Source organism: Calypte anna, chromosome 6 (assembly GCF_003957555.1).
Source record: "Calypte anna isolate BGI_N300 chromosome 6, bCalAnn1_v1.p, whole genome shotgun sequence".
NCBI lineage: Eukaryota > Metazoa > Chordata > Aves > Apodiformes > Trochilidae > Calypte > Calypte anna.
The window spans coordinates 3,458,722-3,474,898 of record NC_044252.1 but is presented as its reverse complement, the minus strand read 5'-3'; the positions used below and the strand labels follow the sequence as shown (position 1 = coordinate 3,474,898).

General features: G+C 37.8%; 1 protein-coding gene across 4 annotated transcripts in view; it reads left to right on the top strand.

The window, feature by feature from the left end:
* Nucleotides 1-16,177, top strand: part of KCNMA1 (potassium calcium-activated channel subfamily M alpha 1) — a 378,417-nt gene that overhangs the window by 114,359 nt on the left and 247,881 nt on the right. For all 4 annotated transcript variants that reach the window (XM_030452777.1, XM_030452778.1, XM_030452776.1 and 1 more), the window contains exon 2: nt 2,489-2,653. In XM_030452777.1, the coding sequence (XP_030308637.1) occupies nt 2,489-2,653 (165 nt within the window). The remainder of the gene's footprint in view (nt 1-2,488; nt 2,654-16,177) is intronic.

The following is a 16,177-nucleotide window of genomic DNA, read 5'->3' as shown; positions in this document are numbered from 1 at the left end:
GGAGTAAAGATGTGTGTAAACAAGAACAAAATTGTCCAGCTTGGGTATTTTAGAATCACAGAATTTTCATGTTGACTACCAGAAAAGGAACTGTTCAGCTCTTCCTATTTATGAAGATCTGTGAGTTACTATGCCACAATCTATAGTTATGAATGATTTTAGCAAGGTGTGCAGCCAGGAGATGAAAAATGATGTGCTGAGGGGAAAAAGCAAGGAAATCAGTGGTTGCATCCTCACTCTGGTTCTGCCAGTGACTTCTCTGGTGACTGAGTTAGGCTCTTAATCATCATCTCAGTTTCTCAGCTGAGAGAAAGTGATAATTACACCTCTTTTTACTATGAAAACCACGTTTATAATTGTACTCCTTGTAACTTTGTACAAAGTATAAGAACCTGCTGTGCTGTGCACAGGGGGACCATAGAGCAAAATCTGGCTTGGAGAGTTTACACACTGAAAGGCAAAAACTCCAGCAGTGACAAAAGGCAGACAAACTGGTGGGAAGAGAGAAAATAAGTGGGAAATGTAACTTCTGAGGAGTCAGGCAGGCAGCCACAGCCTTGTCCCACTGCCCCAGCCAGCGAGCAGGACAACCCCAGTCACCAGGAGCTTCCTTGGGGCCAGGCTGAGATGTCAGCTCGGGGGACAGTGTGGCCTTTAAATGTCCCCAGGCCCTTGGAGATGTGTCTGTGTTGCCTAAACCACAATATTTCTGTTTTTTAAGATGTCTGGTATAGGCAACTGAGGCATGCACTGGAAAAAAAAAAAAAAAAAAAAAAAAAAGCAACCCAAATGAAGCTTTTTCTCTTGCCTGGTTTCTCAGCAGAACACTGATGGGTGGTGAAGGCATTTCTTTGGGACTGATCTCCATGGCTTGGTAATGCTAATGAGTCAGAAATGGTCCCCAGCTCTCCTGGAAATGCCTTGTGCTGAGCTCATATCTGTAGGATGGGCTCTGTGTGTGTGCAGCACAGGCCTTTCACTGCTGAGTGCAAAACATCTGATTCACTGCATCCAGATTTGTCAGGGAATGAGGTCCAGTTATGCAAATCCAAAGCAGCTTTTGTATTCTCCCTGCTTATTTCCTTAGGAAGTATTGAATTCCTGGTGTAACTCTGTAATTGCTCCTAGGGAGACAGAGCCTGGGTTTTGGGAGGGAGAGTGAACAGAGGAGGATCTGATGAGCTAATTTAATTGTCACACTGAGATTCTCTAAAAAAACAACTCTTGGTCTCCACATGAAGTTTTTAGTGCTCCTCTACTGTCCTTTGCTGACAGATTGAGTGCAACTGCTTTATTAGTTCAGTGCTGCCCTCAGGAAATGCTTTTGCCATCCTGCCCAGCTGTGTCCTCAAGGGCATCTCACAGCTGTGGCTTTTAACCACCATCCTTTAGTGTTCCTACTGTACTACTGATCCAACAAACAGCTTTGCTCCCATAATTGATATCCCAAAGGGAACCATGGCAATTGATTTGCTGTTTAGTGGCCTATTGGCAAGTCATCTGGAAGCAAGACCTTCCAAGCTCTTGGTCTGTGTAGAGTGCTTGAAACACTAAGGTTGCTCAGTGCTTGCCTAAGCACTGCATTTTGCTGCCTGCTTAGCATAACTTGTCAAGTGTTCAGGAAGTCATTAGTATCTGCTGTCACCAAAAGCATGCTCATGGCACTCTTTGCTGCTTCTTATGGCTTGTGTTTAAAAAGCTGTACAAATGCAGGCTGGCTTTTCCTGTAATTTGCCTTCATTTTCCTGCAGCATCCCTGGCTATAGCACGTAACAGGCACAACATCCTTGCTGCAGGTCTGAGAGAGACTGAGAGGAATTCCAATGCATGTGACTCAGCAGTCAGCTTAGTACAGCTGAGGTTTCTCCTTAAATTTTCTCCATTCTCCAAGAACCATTTCCTGACAGAGGAATTCCTGAGATAGGTTGAACACTTCCACTGCAACACTGGTTTTCTGCTAGCAAGGCAGCTCCTTTGTAGGTTCTCTATGATGTACTCTGGTCCCCTCACACTTGCTAATTATATTCTTGTTGCATTATGTTTCTCAGTGAAGGTTCACCCTGGTAATTAATTCTAGTGTTAGCAAATTAAAACTGTACATGAATTATGTCCACACCTAGTACATGTTGTTTGGAACTCGTACATCAAAGGTCCTTCAGCATGTGTCTGACAAACCCATTTATATGTAGCTCTTGGCAGCTGTGGTGCTGACAGGAAAGGAACACAGAGCATATTTGATATCAAATATAAGGTTTTAAGATTTAACATCAAGGAATTATTAGTTGTTAGTCTGGTTCATCAAAGAATTTTTCTGTTTCTGGTATTTCTTAATGGGTCATAAGGGAGATGACCAAGTAGGTGCTTGGTATCACCTAGGAGGAATTCAGAAAGACTGATTTGCTCTTTTCATAGCATTTCTTAGCCACAACTTGTATGCTGACTTTCACTATCAAATTGCTGAGCATTAACTCAAATACTCCCTTTACAGGAGGCCCAGAAGATCAATGGTGGTGGAGATACCCAGGCAGATGGGGCCTGCAAAGCAACAGATGAAAAAGAAGAGAATGTGGCAGCAGAAGTGGGATGGATGACCTCAGTGAAGGATTGGGCAGGAGTCATGATATCTGCCCAGACATTAACTGGCAGAGTACTTGTAAGTTTTTCATGATTTTCTATATTCTTATTTTAAAGAATATTTATTTATAAAGTGTTCCAGCACTAGTGGGGAATTTCTGATTTGTTGCATCACCACTGAGTCAATCACAATTTTCTCTTTCAAAATAAAATAGAAGTTTAATTCTGAAGCCGAAAAAGGCCAAACAAAACTGTTTAGAGACAGAGTTTGAGTCTTTAAACAGCAAAGGTATTTATTTTCGGATCCGGGGAACCCCCAGCTTGCGCCGGACAGAGTTCCAAAGGGTTAAGGGAAAAGGGGTTAGGGTATTTATACAGTAAAAGGGGGAGGTTACAACATGACTACATTCTTAGTTCTTGCTGACTTCATTAGGTTGTTACAAAGCAATATTGTTACAAGACCCCAGCCATAATTTCTTCTTATCCCTTGGTGATGATATCTTTATAGTCTTCTTGTGCGGATGTTCACATCCTTTAGTGTCCAGCTGGCCTTGGCAGTACCTTGCTTTTAGAACAAGACTTGTTTTAAGAAAAGAGTTACAGAAGAAAAGACTTACACTTTAATTATTTTGCTAGCTAGAAATTAATCCCGTTAGGACCTTGTATTGGTTACATTGTTCTAGTAGAAAAATGACATGTCTCAGCTGCTTTGTATGGGAAAGTGAAATGTCTCAGCTGCTTTGTTAGCTTCTTTCTCAGTTTAACCCTGAATTATTAGTAGTTATGAACACAAATTCATTAGCATATATTACAAGTCTTAATTTTTCATTAAGTAATTCACATAAACAGTTTGGCCTGATCCACTCTCTTCTTCAATTCCCCCTGCAAGAGAAGGACAGACAAGAAGGAGGGAAATCTTGCCTTCTAGCCCACCCCTCAGCCTGTTTAATTATTATCACCATGGTTGTGAACTGTCCTACAAACACTGAGCTAAGGAATTTCATATTGCCTGGAAAAATTGTAGGCTGGTTGTGTTTGCAAGTCAAATGGTACTGGCAAAAATGGAAGCCAAGCTGGAAAAATAAGCAGAGTGTTACAAATGTAGAGAGTGGTCAGAACTGCAGAGCAAAACCGAGTTTGGATTAGCCTTGCAATGAGGTTTGTGATGCTTTCAATAGAACTTTAATGATTTTATTTTCTCTTGATTTTTTTTCCACTTTGTTAACATAGGAAATCCTTCAAACATCAGAGTAGTTATGAATCAAATAGAGCCACAAATCAGACGTGGCTACTGTTGTTTTGAAGTTCCACTGAAAAAACTTTACAGTTTTAACATTATTGGAATATAATTACAGCCTTGTCAAATCATACTTAATTGCCAAGGGTTTTCTGGGGAGTTCACTGCAGTAAAAGGTGTTTCCTGTGTGATTTGGATTACTTTCCTTGTGAGACTGCATATAAACTAACAGCTGAAGTGATTTAAGTGCCATTTAGCATTTTTTGGAATCACAGTGAGCCTTTGGAACTAGTTTGTGTTAAACTGAAAACAGAATTTTTGTCCTTGATTTTTAGCTTGGGTGAAGAGAGATTTTACTGTGAATTGCTTCTGGTCTATAGAATAATTATTTGGGTGGAGGAAAGAAAAGGAATTGCATTTCCCAGTCAGCTGGAGGTGGCACAGTTACTACTGGCTTGTTTAGTTCTGCAATAATCTTGTTTTGAGTATATTTTCCTAAAAGCACCTCCTGTCCATTGCCTTATGTTAAATGCTTATTTCTATCAGGAGTTTGAAAGCATCTTCCATTGCTGCTTCTTTAGTATTGTGTGTTCTGTGTGGAACTGGCATTGATATTCTTCTGAAAAGCAGCCTATTGATCTTTTGCATGTTTTCCTGACATCATTAAAAATTACAAATCTTCGAGCTGTGCCTCTTGATCCAACTTAAGTATCAAGGCCAGAAATGACCCCAAACCAGTCCTGTGCTACCAGCTACACAATCAGAAATTCCTTGTATTGTTTTTATTGAGTGTACATCTAAGCAGAAATGCAAACCCACAATCAAACCCTTAAATATAAACCACATTTTACTATGTATTTTTATTCTATAGTAGTTGTTATTTGTACCTCATGTGAAGCTACACAAAAACCTTACTAATTTATCAGATCATCTTGTCCAGGTGCTTTGTGAGTGTTGGAACAAATATTTAGATAGTGGCAGCTCCCATAATTACCTCTTCAATATTTAAACTTTATGGCTACCCACAGGTGAAGAAAATAAAGGCCAACAGGAAGGAGAATAAAGGATGAAATTTATTTTTAAAGGTCACAGCTTCACATCCATGGCAGTCGTAGTGCAGAATTGGGCATTTACTGCAACATAAAACCACTTGCCCAATTCTCTCCTGAAATAAAATATATTTGTTTAAGCAATAGATACAAATCAGGAGGAAACCTTTAAAACTAGAAGGCCTTCTTTAACATGTAGCTGTAGATTAGTTGAAAATGTGATTTTTCCACTTAAATAATATAGATGGGAACTTTACATACTCTTTAAGAAGGTGTCTATATTAAAATGCATAAGCACATAATTTAAGAGCATGCTAATTGATGACAATCAGTTGTGTTTGCAGCTGATGTTAAGTACATAAATATAAATAAGAATAAAGGCACCAGTTAACTAAAATCCATTCAGGGAAATTCTGATTTACTTCAAAGTGCTATATAATGCTGGAGATGATGAATTACCAGATAAAACTCCTGGGGTGGGTTTCTCAAAGAAGAATCAGACATGTTCATAATTAATTTGGAGAAGAATCAGGAAATTAAAGGTGTTTGTGAGCCTGACATAATTTTTTTTTTTTAATAATTTGTATAAGAATAGATTTCCATTTCTAGGTAAAGGGCTTGGCACACAAGGGAAAGCCATATATATATTATTGAAGTTGCTGCAGTTCAATTTAGGACACAGTTGGATGTGGACAAGGAAAAATCATTATTTCAGTTGCAGATTTAGGAGATAAAATGGGGAAGCAAATAGTTTTGTTCCATTTGTTGTTTTTTTTTTTTTACAAATGACCTGAAAACACACAACAGAGATAGAAGCTTTGCTTGGCTCTTCCTAAGCACCATGTGGTGTTTTTTTGCCTTGACTCTTACAGTATCTAAAGGCAACAGGGTCAGCCAAAAATAGGGAAATTCTTGTCACTATGGGGTGTATAAGGGATTGGGTTTTTTATTCATTGCATAACTTAATTATTTATAAGGTTATTTAAGTTGCTTTCTTAATATTGAGTAACTACCTGAAGATGAGAGAGTGGCATATGAAGGTTCTTTCTTAAATTAAAAGATTATATTTCCCAGTACACATTTAAAATTAAATGGAATTTTTCTGTAATTAATTTTGGTTGGAATAGGTAACTGTGGCCACATTCTGATTCTGTTCATCTATCCAAAAGAATCCAGCAGTCATTTTTTTTTCCCCTAACTCTCCTACATGTCCAAAGGTCAAAAAAATGCAAGTTTTACAGATGTTTTGGCAAGCTAGAACAAGGTTTTGAGGTCAGCAATAAAACTCGTGATGATCTTGGGACTCTGCTTGGCAAAGGGTCTTACTCTGCAAGATTTGCACATGAAAATTTCTGAGAAATTGGAGTAAAACTTGAAACCAAAGGTAAAATTCTGAGTCAGAGATGATCCAGTGAACAGGAAAGACTTCACCTGGTGACTGGATTTCTGAAGAACTGTTAGGAATGCTAAAAGGCATTTTCCATTCAGGAAAAGATAAGAGTGGCACCTTTCTGTGACTAAAAATATAAGCCTTTAGGTTTTCCAGTTTGTTTATAATGATCACAGTTTGATTATAAATACATGTACTCAAGTACAACTCATTTGCAGTACTCAAGCTCAAGTAAACACTCCAAAGTGGAAGTTTTTTTACTTAGCTGAGGTGTAGTTTTTGTTCATAAAGAGGAGATTCATTAAAAATTATATATGAAATCATATATGAAGTGATGGAATTAAAAGTATTAGTGGTTTAGTTTGTTGTGGGGGGGTTTCTTTTGTTTTTCTTTTTTTCCAAGTTAGTATTCAGGTGGATTGCTTGAGAGCTGGTGCAGTGTTTTGAAAAACTACAAGTAAGGAAACCCAGCTTTTTAAAATATATGTATTTTTTTAAATATAGGGGGGATTTTAAAATATTTAAGTGGATATATATGAGTATTTTCAGTAGATTTTTCAGGAAAAAGATATAAATATGCAATATACTGCTTGTGTTTTTTAAGGATATTTTCACTCGTTTTGCTCTTTTTGCACACTTTTTCCTTATAATTCCTGAAGGTAGGTCTCAAATTCTTTGAACACTGAAGGGGAAAAAAAAAAAAACCCATCCCTTTGCAGTAAGTGATGGTTGCCTAGCAGCCAAAGTGAAATTTAGCAGCTCTGAAATGATGTGGGGTTTCTGCCTGCTTCCCAAGGCAAGAACAGTTCTCTCATGACTTTGCTGAGAATAGGTGCTCAGAGGATAATCTGGTATCCCTGACAGATAGGAATTTGGAGAAAGCAGCTGTATTTGGTTAATCATACTTTTTTTTTCAGTGTTATTGACAGTATCAGCTATTCCACTAGATCTGCAAAGCAGGAAGAGAAACCTTGAGCAACCTTCAGTGTGCAGCAGCTCAGAATTTAGAGTTTAAATGCTTTCTCAGGGACAGGCAAAGCTCTTGTAAATCATGGTCTTTCTTTTTCTTCCTACAAAGCATCTCCTATTCACACAGATTTGTCTCTGTGTTCAACAGGCAAGTGAAATGGCTGGAGAGAGCACTTTTTTGCATGCCTTGCAGGCACATCTGGTTACTAGATCAGAAGTTTACTTGCTCTACATCTTTAGATTAATAGGGTAGGAAAAAGGAGACATCTAAAGGGAGCAATGAGAAAAGATCTTAACTTGAGTACACATTCAGATATATATATTTTTTTTTTCTTGGCTCTTCTGAGATGGAAAGAATTGTGTATGCTTTTTATGTTATTTACCCTTGAACTAATATTCTCCTTTCCTCATCAACATTTCATGAGGATGGACATTTCAAGTTAGGACATTTATTTGTATAAATGCAGTAGACAAAACTGCTGAGAATGGACCTTTCAGTGTCAGTGTAAATGTCCAGATCATTTAATTGCACTTGTTCAGACTCTGAGCTGCTTGCTGAGTGTGGGACTTACCTCCTCTTCCTAGGGAATAGTTTGGAGTTTGAGAACTGGACTTTGTTATTTTTAATTTTTCACAGGCTTTAGTGGCACATCACTGAATCCAAGAGATGTGTTCTAGGTTGCTTGGATCTCCTGTGACAATGCTGTGAGCTATTTCCAGGGTTTCCATAGGAATAGGAACAATACTTCTGCATTTGAGTTGATGAGACACTGACTGATAATGGAACAGAGTAGGAAGTGTTGAGTAAGTCTTGCTGGTTTCTATGGTAACTTCAGCTTGGCTTGAGTTCCATTTATGCATTTTCTTTTTCTGAATATTTATTATTGACAATATGAAGGAATGTTTTGCTGGTTTTTGCTATGGATCAAAGGGTGGGCTTCTGCCCCCAGGCCTGTGGGAGGGAAAGTTCTTTTAGTGTGTGGATTTCTTTAGCATTGGATTACTCAGCTGAAGCATCTCTTGGCTGTTACTACATCTCTAAGATAGCCACCTCGTGTTTTGTGAAGCTACTGTGAATCTTGTTTCATTTAAAAAAATAAATAATATTTAGTGTTTAAATTAAAATAATAAAAACATGAACATGCTAATTTCTTAGTATGAAGCTGTATTTATAGCAAGAAGTTAGTGTATTATCAGTTAGGACACTGTAGTATTGGAAGAAGTGGCCTACTTTATTTTTTTTCTCCATCAGATTGCTTTTACTCTTAATATATGCCAATCTTAAACATTCTTTTTCTGCCTGGTCTCCTGTCAAGTGTATGGCTAATCAGAAATAAGTAGTAATTTTTCTCCTGAATTTTGGCAGTTTTGAGCACTGCTACGTGGAGATGGGTCAGGTGATAATATAATAACAATAATAATAAATATGTAGATGTACATGCTAAAATCAAATCAAGAGAAGGATAAACAGAATGCATCATAAATGAATGAAGTTAACTATACTGATAACTGGACTTAATTTGACTTAGAGTCTTGCATTTGAATTCTTGTCTCAGAAGAGAAACAGAAAATGAAGAGCATACATTGCACATTCAATTTGCAAATGCTTATATCAATTAAAATTACTAATTTTTAAAAGCCTCCTTTGTGTAAGCCAGATCTCAGTGTAGTCTTATCCACCCTGTGTCTGTCAGTTGATAGATGTTGCACATTTATCTCCAGGAGCTTCAGATCCTATTAGCAAGAAAAAGATTTTTCCTACAGTGCAAGTGCTCTGTTGACATTCTTGATCTAACACTTCCTTTTTTTTTTTTTTTTCAAAATTAAAGTATTTTTGGCAATCTTTCATAAAAACAAAGAAAAGCAACCATTTCAAAACCCATGTTGTGTCAAGTTTTGAACAGTGTGATTATTGGAGAAGGTCAGGGATGTGGTTAGTATTCAAATAGAGCAAAACTGGCTTAGGGATGGTACCACTATAGAGGTGGAATTAAACCAAAGGTACAGGTACAACTGTTGAAAATGAAGCATATTTGCAAAGCTCACCAGAGGAGACAGATGGCTTCTCCTAAAGGCATTGATATATTAAAAAAAAGAATTCTGCAGCTCTACTATCAGTGGTAGTGATCTGGGGTGTGGGGTAAATGCTATGAAATTTTAAGCTTGAAAAAGAAAAGCTAAGAAAAAAATTAAAAACTATTTTGATGTCTAGCAAAACCAATAGTTACTTTTTGTTGAAAGTGTTTTTCTTGGGGTTTTCTTTCTGGTTTTTGTTTTGTTTTTTAAACTGTTGTTTGATATGGACTTGTTTCCTGAGAGATGTTCTCAGCATTACTCTGCTTGGCTTCAGTAGCTCTGTGTGGCTCCTTAAGTGTGCACTGCATCAGAACAGGAGTCTTCCCTTCTGTTGCAATTAAGTCTTTATTTCAGCTTCAGATCCTGCAGCAGAGTCAATTTCCCAGTTTCTTACTAAATCTTCTCCAAGTCCCACTTTTCCTATGAAGTCAAATGTCTGTCCTGCTGCTGGGATGCCATTCAGACAGCATCAGTTCAAGTGCTGGCTACTGCCTTGCAGGAAGCTAAAGCCCAATTTGACATGTTTTCTAGATTTTATATATAAAGGCTTCAGGGTTTTTATTGTTTCTACCTGCTGGTAGGGTTCAGAAGGATCACTTTTACCTGAATTAATAGCAGACAAACTGCCTGTCTCTCTGAGGAGGTAGCAGGAAACCTCGTGGTAGAAACAAGGATGAAGAAGTTGTGAATTCAAAGTAAAAAATGGGGAATGTTGACACCCATTCCATGAGTTTCATCTGGGAGCTGAAGCTTTTCCTGCTCTTACAGAAGCCTGCAGTGAAATTGGGTGAGTTTAAGGAGGAAACTTGCTCCTTTATATTAAGAGTTCTCTTCATCCTGCAGATGCTTCCGTTCATCTCAGGATGAGGGGAGGAGCAATGTCTGAGTAGGGATGAGGATAGGAGCAATGTTTGAGTAGGGACAGGGGGAGACAAGGAAAGAGGAATTAATATTTGCTCAGAAGGGGAAGTGAGGGGACTTTTCAGAAGTTTGAAGGAGTTCTGCTGCTTCTTTTCATCTTCTGCTTCTCCTCAGCATAGCTGGCTGGGATGGGGGAGTGAAAATGTTTGCAATATAATTCCATGCTTTGTACTGAGACACTTCTGTGGGGCTCCCAAAACTAACCCAGCTGATGCAGAATGGAAAAGGAAATATGATTCTTCCTCTATTTCACATGAGAACTTCAGAAAGTTTTGGAATTGTGGAATTCAGGTAATTGTTGCTGCTTAGAATGGGGGACACCACCTGGTGAATAAAGGAGAAATGTGGAGCCTGTCTTGAGCAGCCAGAATCCTCTTCAGTGCCTGCCAGCTGAGACACTCAGTTCTTTCAGATGCCCACAGTCCTCTCATTGAAAAACAATTTGACTCCTACATACTGTTAAAAAAATTTATGCCTGTCAGGGTAAAAGCTTTCAAAAATTAATTCTGTAGAGATGAGTGGATTCAGTGAGCCATCTGAGTGTTGTCATACACAAAATGTGTTCATGTTATCAGCCTGCTGCAAAGGACAGCAGGATGCTAAGCTTTTGTGTGGAGATGCACTTTTTTTTTTTTCTTTGTTATTGTCAACTATTAAATTTAATCCAGAATGTGTTCTGAAGGTACTGAATGTAGCTTAGGAAAGTGTAACTGTGTATTTTTGGTTTATGGCTGTGAAAAAAGAACTTTTTTAATCCCCTTCACCTCTCTACTTGTCATACAATTTAGCAACCTCATTTATTCCTTTGCTGCTTTGCTGGAATTGTCTTACAGATTTAATCAGTAACATGGGGAGCAGAGAAGAAAATTTAAGATATTGATGTAATGCAGATTAATTTGACCAGCAGAATGCTAAAACCATTGGAAGGGTAAACTGAGCAGTTCTCAACCCTTTCCATGTGTCTTACACTGGAATATATTCTACAATGAGCTCCAAGTGGTGTAGTGGGATGTTGGTTGTTTTTTTTTTTCAAAATTGGAATTCTCATTTATTGAAAATGAGATGTTTAATGTTCTGTCTTAGTGGTTCAGCAGCTTTATTGAGCTTTCAAAAATGTTGGTGCTTCTTGTCGGATCTTGACCATATTTTCTTCTTATGTTGAATTTGTCAGACTGGGAGGTTTCAATGGTCAGCTTCAGGATTCTTAGATGGGGAACTGGATGTCTGACTCAGATTAACAACTTCACTCTTATTGGCCTTCTACCTACATCCTTTTCCTTATATTAAGTTTATGATGGATAAATGGAGTAAATTAGAGGCAGAGATTGTTGGTGCTCTTTATTGCCATACTGATTGCCATCAATATTAGATAAGAAACAATGAAAGATCAATTTTAGTTTTGCAATTTAAATGACAATAAACCTATTAGATCTATTGACAGATGTCACAGAGCCTGTGAGAACTGTTAAAAAAATGTAAATTTTGTATGAAATATTGCCTACTTTTCTACTCCTGCACAGCATATTCCCTATTGATACATAGATAAGATTTTTCCAGAAAACTCTTTAACACAGTCATGTAGAGTTAAACACTGCTGCTCAAAAAAAACAAGGTTAGAGGAAGTTGTAATGCAAACATTACTGCTTAGAGTTTTTTCCCTTCCATCCAAATATTTTCATTTTTAGTTATCTGAAACAATGTTTTTACATGACCATTGCAGCAACAACCTCTCCTGCAATTTCACTGAGCATCAGCAGAAGGAAAAAGGCTTCTTGTGTGGGAGGCAGATTTTTTTCTTCATTAATGTAGCTGCAAAAGCAGAATGAAAATTCTATTTGTTTCTTGTCCTGGGGTCCCCCCTGTTTAACCAGGTTAAAGCAGGCTGCTGGAAGAGGTGATATGTTTTGTACATATGTTTTTGTACATAATTATCTATTTTATTTTGCTAGCACTAGGTCTGGTAATGCTTTAATGAACATAGTAAATGGCAAAACATTTTTTTTTTTTTTTTGAGAGGTATTTTGAAGTAGAAACATGCAAAGACTTCCAAGCCATCGTTAATATTATGAAATATCTTGACAACAAAACAATTTCAATTCAGTGATGGGAAATTTAATTTTCACTGCTGTAATATGCCCCAAAAGTGGCCAAACTTAGCATTCTGACAGGTAGGGAACCCTGCTTCATCTCCATGCATGGAAGCTGGAGTTATGTAGGACACAAGCTGGAAAATTGCTGTTCAATGGAAGCAGCAACCCTTGATTTTTCAAAGCCAGAGTTTTTGTGGCTATCTGCCACCACTGATGGAATGCAGGGATCCCGTGTGGCTTTTTCAGCTGTATGGTGACCACAGAGCACTGAGCTGTCACTTTGCAATCACTGACTCAGTGTTTATTCCCTCCTTCATTCCCCATTCCAGCAGCCAAGAGGATGATGGCTAAAATGGGTCCAAGGATCATCATCCCACTACAAGGAGCATCATTACTTTGATGAACTTTGGCTTCCCAGGAGAGTTTCTAATAGCAAAACCTGTTACCTGGCACAATAATTATTTTTACCAGCAAGAGATGCTAATGTGAAGCTCAAGCATTACAGGAAGAAAGGTTTATTACATAACTTCTGGATGTCACCATGGAACAAGTGATGAAGTTGTTCCATGCTTCAGTTTGAACAGAAACACCCAGGTTAGATTTTAGTTTGAAGGAATGTAGAAGGTTCAACCATGGCAAAACAACTCCAAAGAAACTTTTCCTTTTTCCTGAAGGACAGGTGTTGTCTCAGGATCACCATATACAGGCTGGAAGTTACTTTAAGATGAGAAACATCAACTACCAGGAGAAAAAAACCCAAAACTAGAGATTCTCAAGAAAATCTATTTGTATATGCTCAGAACCTAAAGGCTTTATTTATTTATATTTTTCTATACATTTATTTATTATTTCTACAGCTGCAGAAAACTTATTTCTTACGTTTTGAATGGGTTTGTTGCTCAAATACAGCAGAAATTTTTAAGCTCTTACTGTTTTGCTGATGCCCTGTGTGCACGTGCAAATAAACATACTAAAAGAATAACTTTTTAAATATGTACATAGTGTGTAGGTAAAGAATAAGGCTGATTTGTTTTTAACCCAGAACAGGAGGCCTTCCATGGGGTTAAATAACAAAACAGATGCTAAGACACTTCTAGCCTAAAACTTATGTCCAGAATCTTTGAAGATGCTGGCCCTTGAAATATAGATAATTTCATGACCAAACCCACTTACACCTTACTTTGTAGACATGTCTGAACATGCACAAATATTCCAAAGGATCTCAGCTTGTAAAAATGATGTAAACCATTTTAGGTTTTTTCCTGTAATTCAGAAGGAATACCACCAGCACCTGTCTAATGTCACTCCAAGCAAATTGCAAGATGTGATGATGTGAAGAGGGTAAACTTCAAGCTGTGATGTATCTGGTAATATTCCTCATCTTTAATCATCAATTTCTTTTATGTATGTGAAGTATCATTTGTCATCTTGGGGTGACTCCAAATAAGCTGTAATTTAGCTCAGTTTTTTTCAACCAGTTCAGAGGTAGATATATGAAGGAAGAAGAAAATCCAGAAATTTTCCTGTGCAGTGAAAAATCCTATTTCTGTTTAGTTTTTCTGGAAAAGTTTCACCCTTGTGAGACAAAACAAAGATCCATAGGAAAGTATAACCAGCCATACAAGTGGGATTTATACAGGAGCCCTATTAAATTCTGACTGTAATTGGCTTAGTTTTGTTCTATCTGTAATGCCACAGTCACTCCTTTCCACAAAACATTATGGATGGTATGAAATAGAAATAAATCTCATTGTGTGTATCCCTGGATGTAAGGAATTGATGTTGGTTTAACTTACTTGACATTCAGTTGAATTTAATTATGAGAATTCTCTCCTGGTAACTATCAGAGAATGTACATGCTTGGCTCATTATCTTGCTGTGATAGTTTGTGGCTGTTGTATTATTTCTGTTTGCTCATTCTCTTGGTGCTTGTTTACTCATGGCCCTTAGGGAAAACTGTATTAAATAGTTCCACAGTGATTTTTCCAGAAGCAAGACAAATTGTGGTGTTTTCCTCTTTTTGATGCTGACAAAATCCAGTCAAACTGAGTGACTTTGGAGTCTGACTTCTGCAGAGCTGGAATACATTGGTTTGCATTTGATCTGGAAATACCACCTTAAATTTTTACAAGCCAAGGATTTCTAGAAATTTTTATTTTCATGTAATATATAAACCAGCATTTTAATATTTTAATATTTTAATTTTTTTTTTTTTTTTTTGGGGATGTCACTAAATTAGGGTGAGGATCTGTGGGGAAGCCCCAGCACTGAGCAGCACCCAACTGCAACTCATTCCTGTAATTTCCTTTGGGTTGCAACACAGACCAAAAAATTTCAGTGCTTGGTTGCCTGGTATTCCAAGGACAATCTTAAATGCATTAAAAAGAGATGTAGAGAGCAGGATAATTTGGGTTTCCTGTTATTGCAGCTAAACTCCACATCAATCTTTCATGATGTAGATGACATGAGTAATTAAATAATCCTCTCATTTTCAAGTGAGTGGTACCACATCATTACAGAACAATCAGAGGAACTCAGACCTCAGCATTTGCTACACACACACACACACACACACACCAGTCTCATGGAATATATTTATTGTGTTAAGATGGGTATTTTTAATTTCATGATGTTTTCAAGAGCTGGAGATCAGGGATTCTGCCATCTTGTGGCACTATAGATTTGAAATAATTGAATTGATTTCCTTAGAGTTCCAGCTTTGTAAAACTAGATCTGTATTAGAACATAACTGAAATATATATATATATATATAATTTCAAAATATGAAATATATCTGAATAGAGAGCTTCTGTCTTGACTGCAGCAATGAAACTTTGAAAACAGAGCATGTTTAGCAGTTTACTTTGGAGGAACAGAACTTACTTATTTTTTTGACCAGATAGTCACCTGTGGCTCATTTGCTTTATCCCTTTTTTTTTATCCCATTCCTTTTTTTGTAAGTTTATTCAACCAGGCTTAATCAATGGTAGGTACCTCATATGAGAGTGTAATTTAGAGGCAGCCAAGAAATTTGGCAGATGATAACATTAATTTGCATTTTGGGAATGCTTTCTTCGGGAGACTGGATTCTTGCTTGGGAAGACTGGATGCTTGCTTGGAATTGCTAGTATTGTGTTTTTATTGAATACTACTTGCTATAATTAAATAAGAAATGTAATGGTGCAGCTAGAGACCAGTTTACAGTTTTAGTGCTGTTAATTGGAACATCTGTTACAGACAGGAGTGTGTAGATATCATTGTATCAGAGGTTTCTTTGTAGTCCTGAGATAGGGAAGCCTAATTACACTTGCCCAGTAAATGAAGGAATAAGTGATGGAAGAGAAAACAAAACAAAAAACTTGGCAAATTAGTGCCAGAGGGGAGATCCAAACAACTTGGCTGTCACTTTACATTAGCATTGAGCGTTGAAGTGTGCAATGTTTGAAAAACCAAAAACTCCTTCATCTTGTTTGATTTCTTGCATGGCAACCTGAAATCATAGAACCATAGAATTGGCTGGGTTGGAAGGGACCTCAGAGATCATCGAGTCCAACCCTTGAACCACCATTGTGGTCCCCAGCCCATGGCACTGAGTGCCACATCCAGGCTCTTTTGAAATATCTCCAGACACGGAGAATCCACTACTTCCCTGGGCAGCCCATTCCAATGTCTGATCACCCTCTCCGTAAAGAAATTCTTTCTAATCTCCAACCTAAACCTCCCCTGGCACAACTTAAGACCGTGCCCTCTTGTCTTGTTGAAAGTCGTTTGGCAAAAGAGCTCAACCCCCCCCGGCTCCAACCTCCTTTCAGGGAGTTGTAGAGAGTGATGAGGTCTCCCCTGAGCCTCCTCTTCTCCAGGCTGAACACCC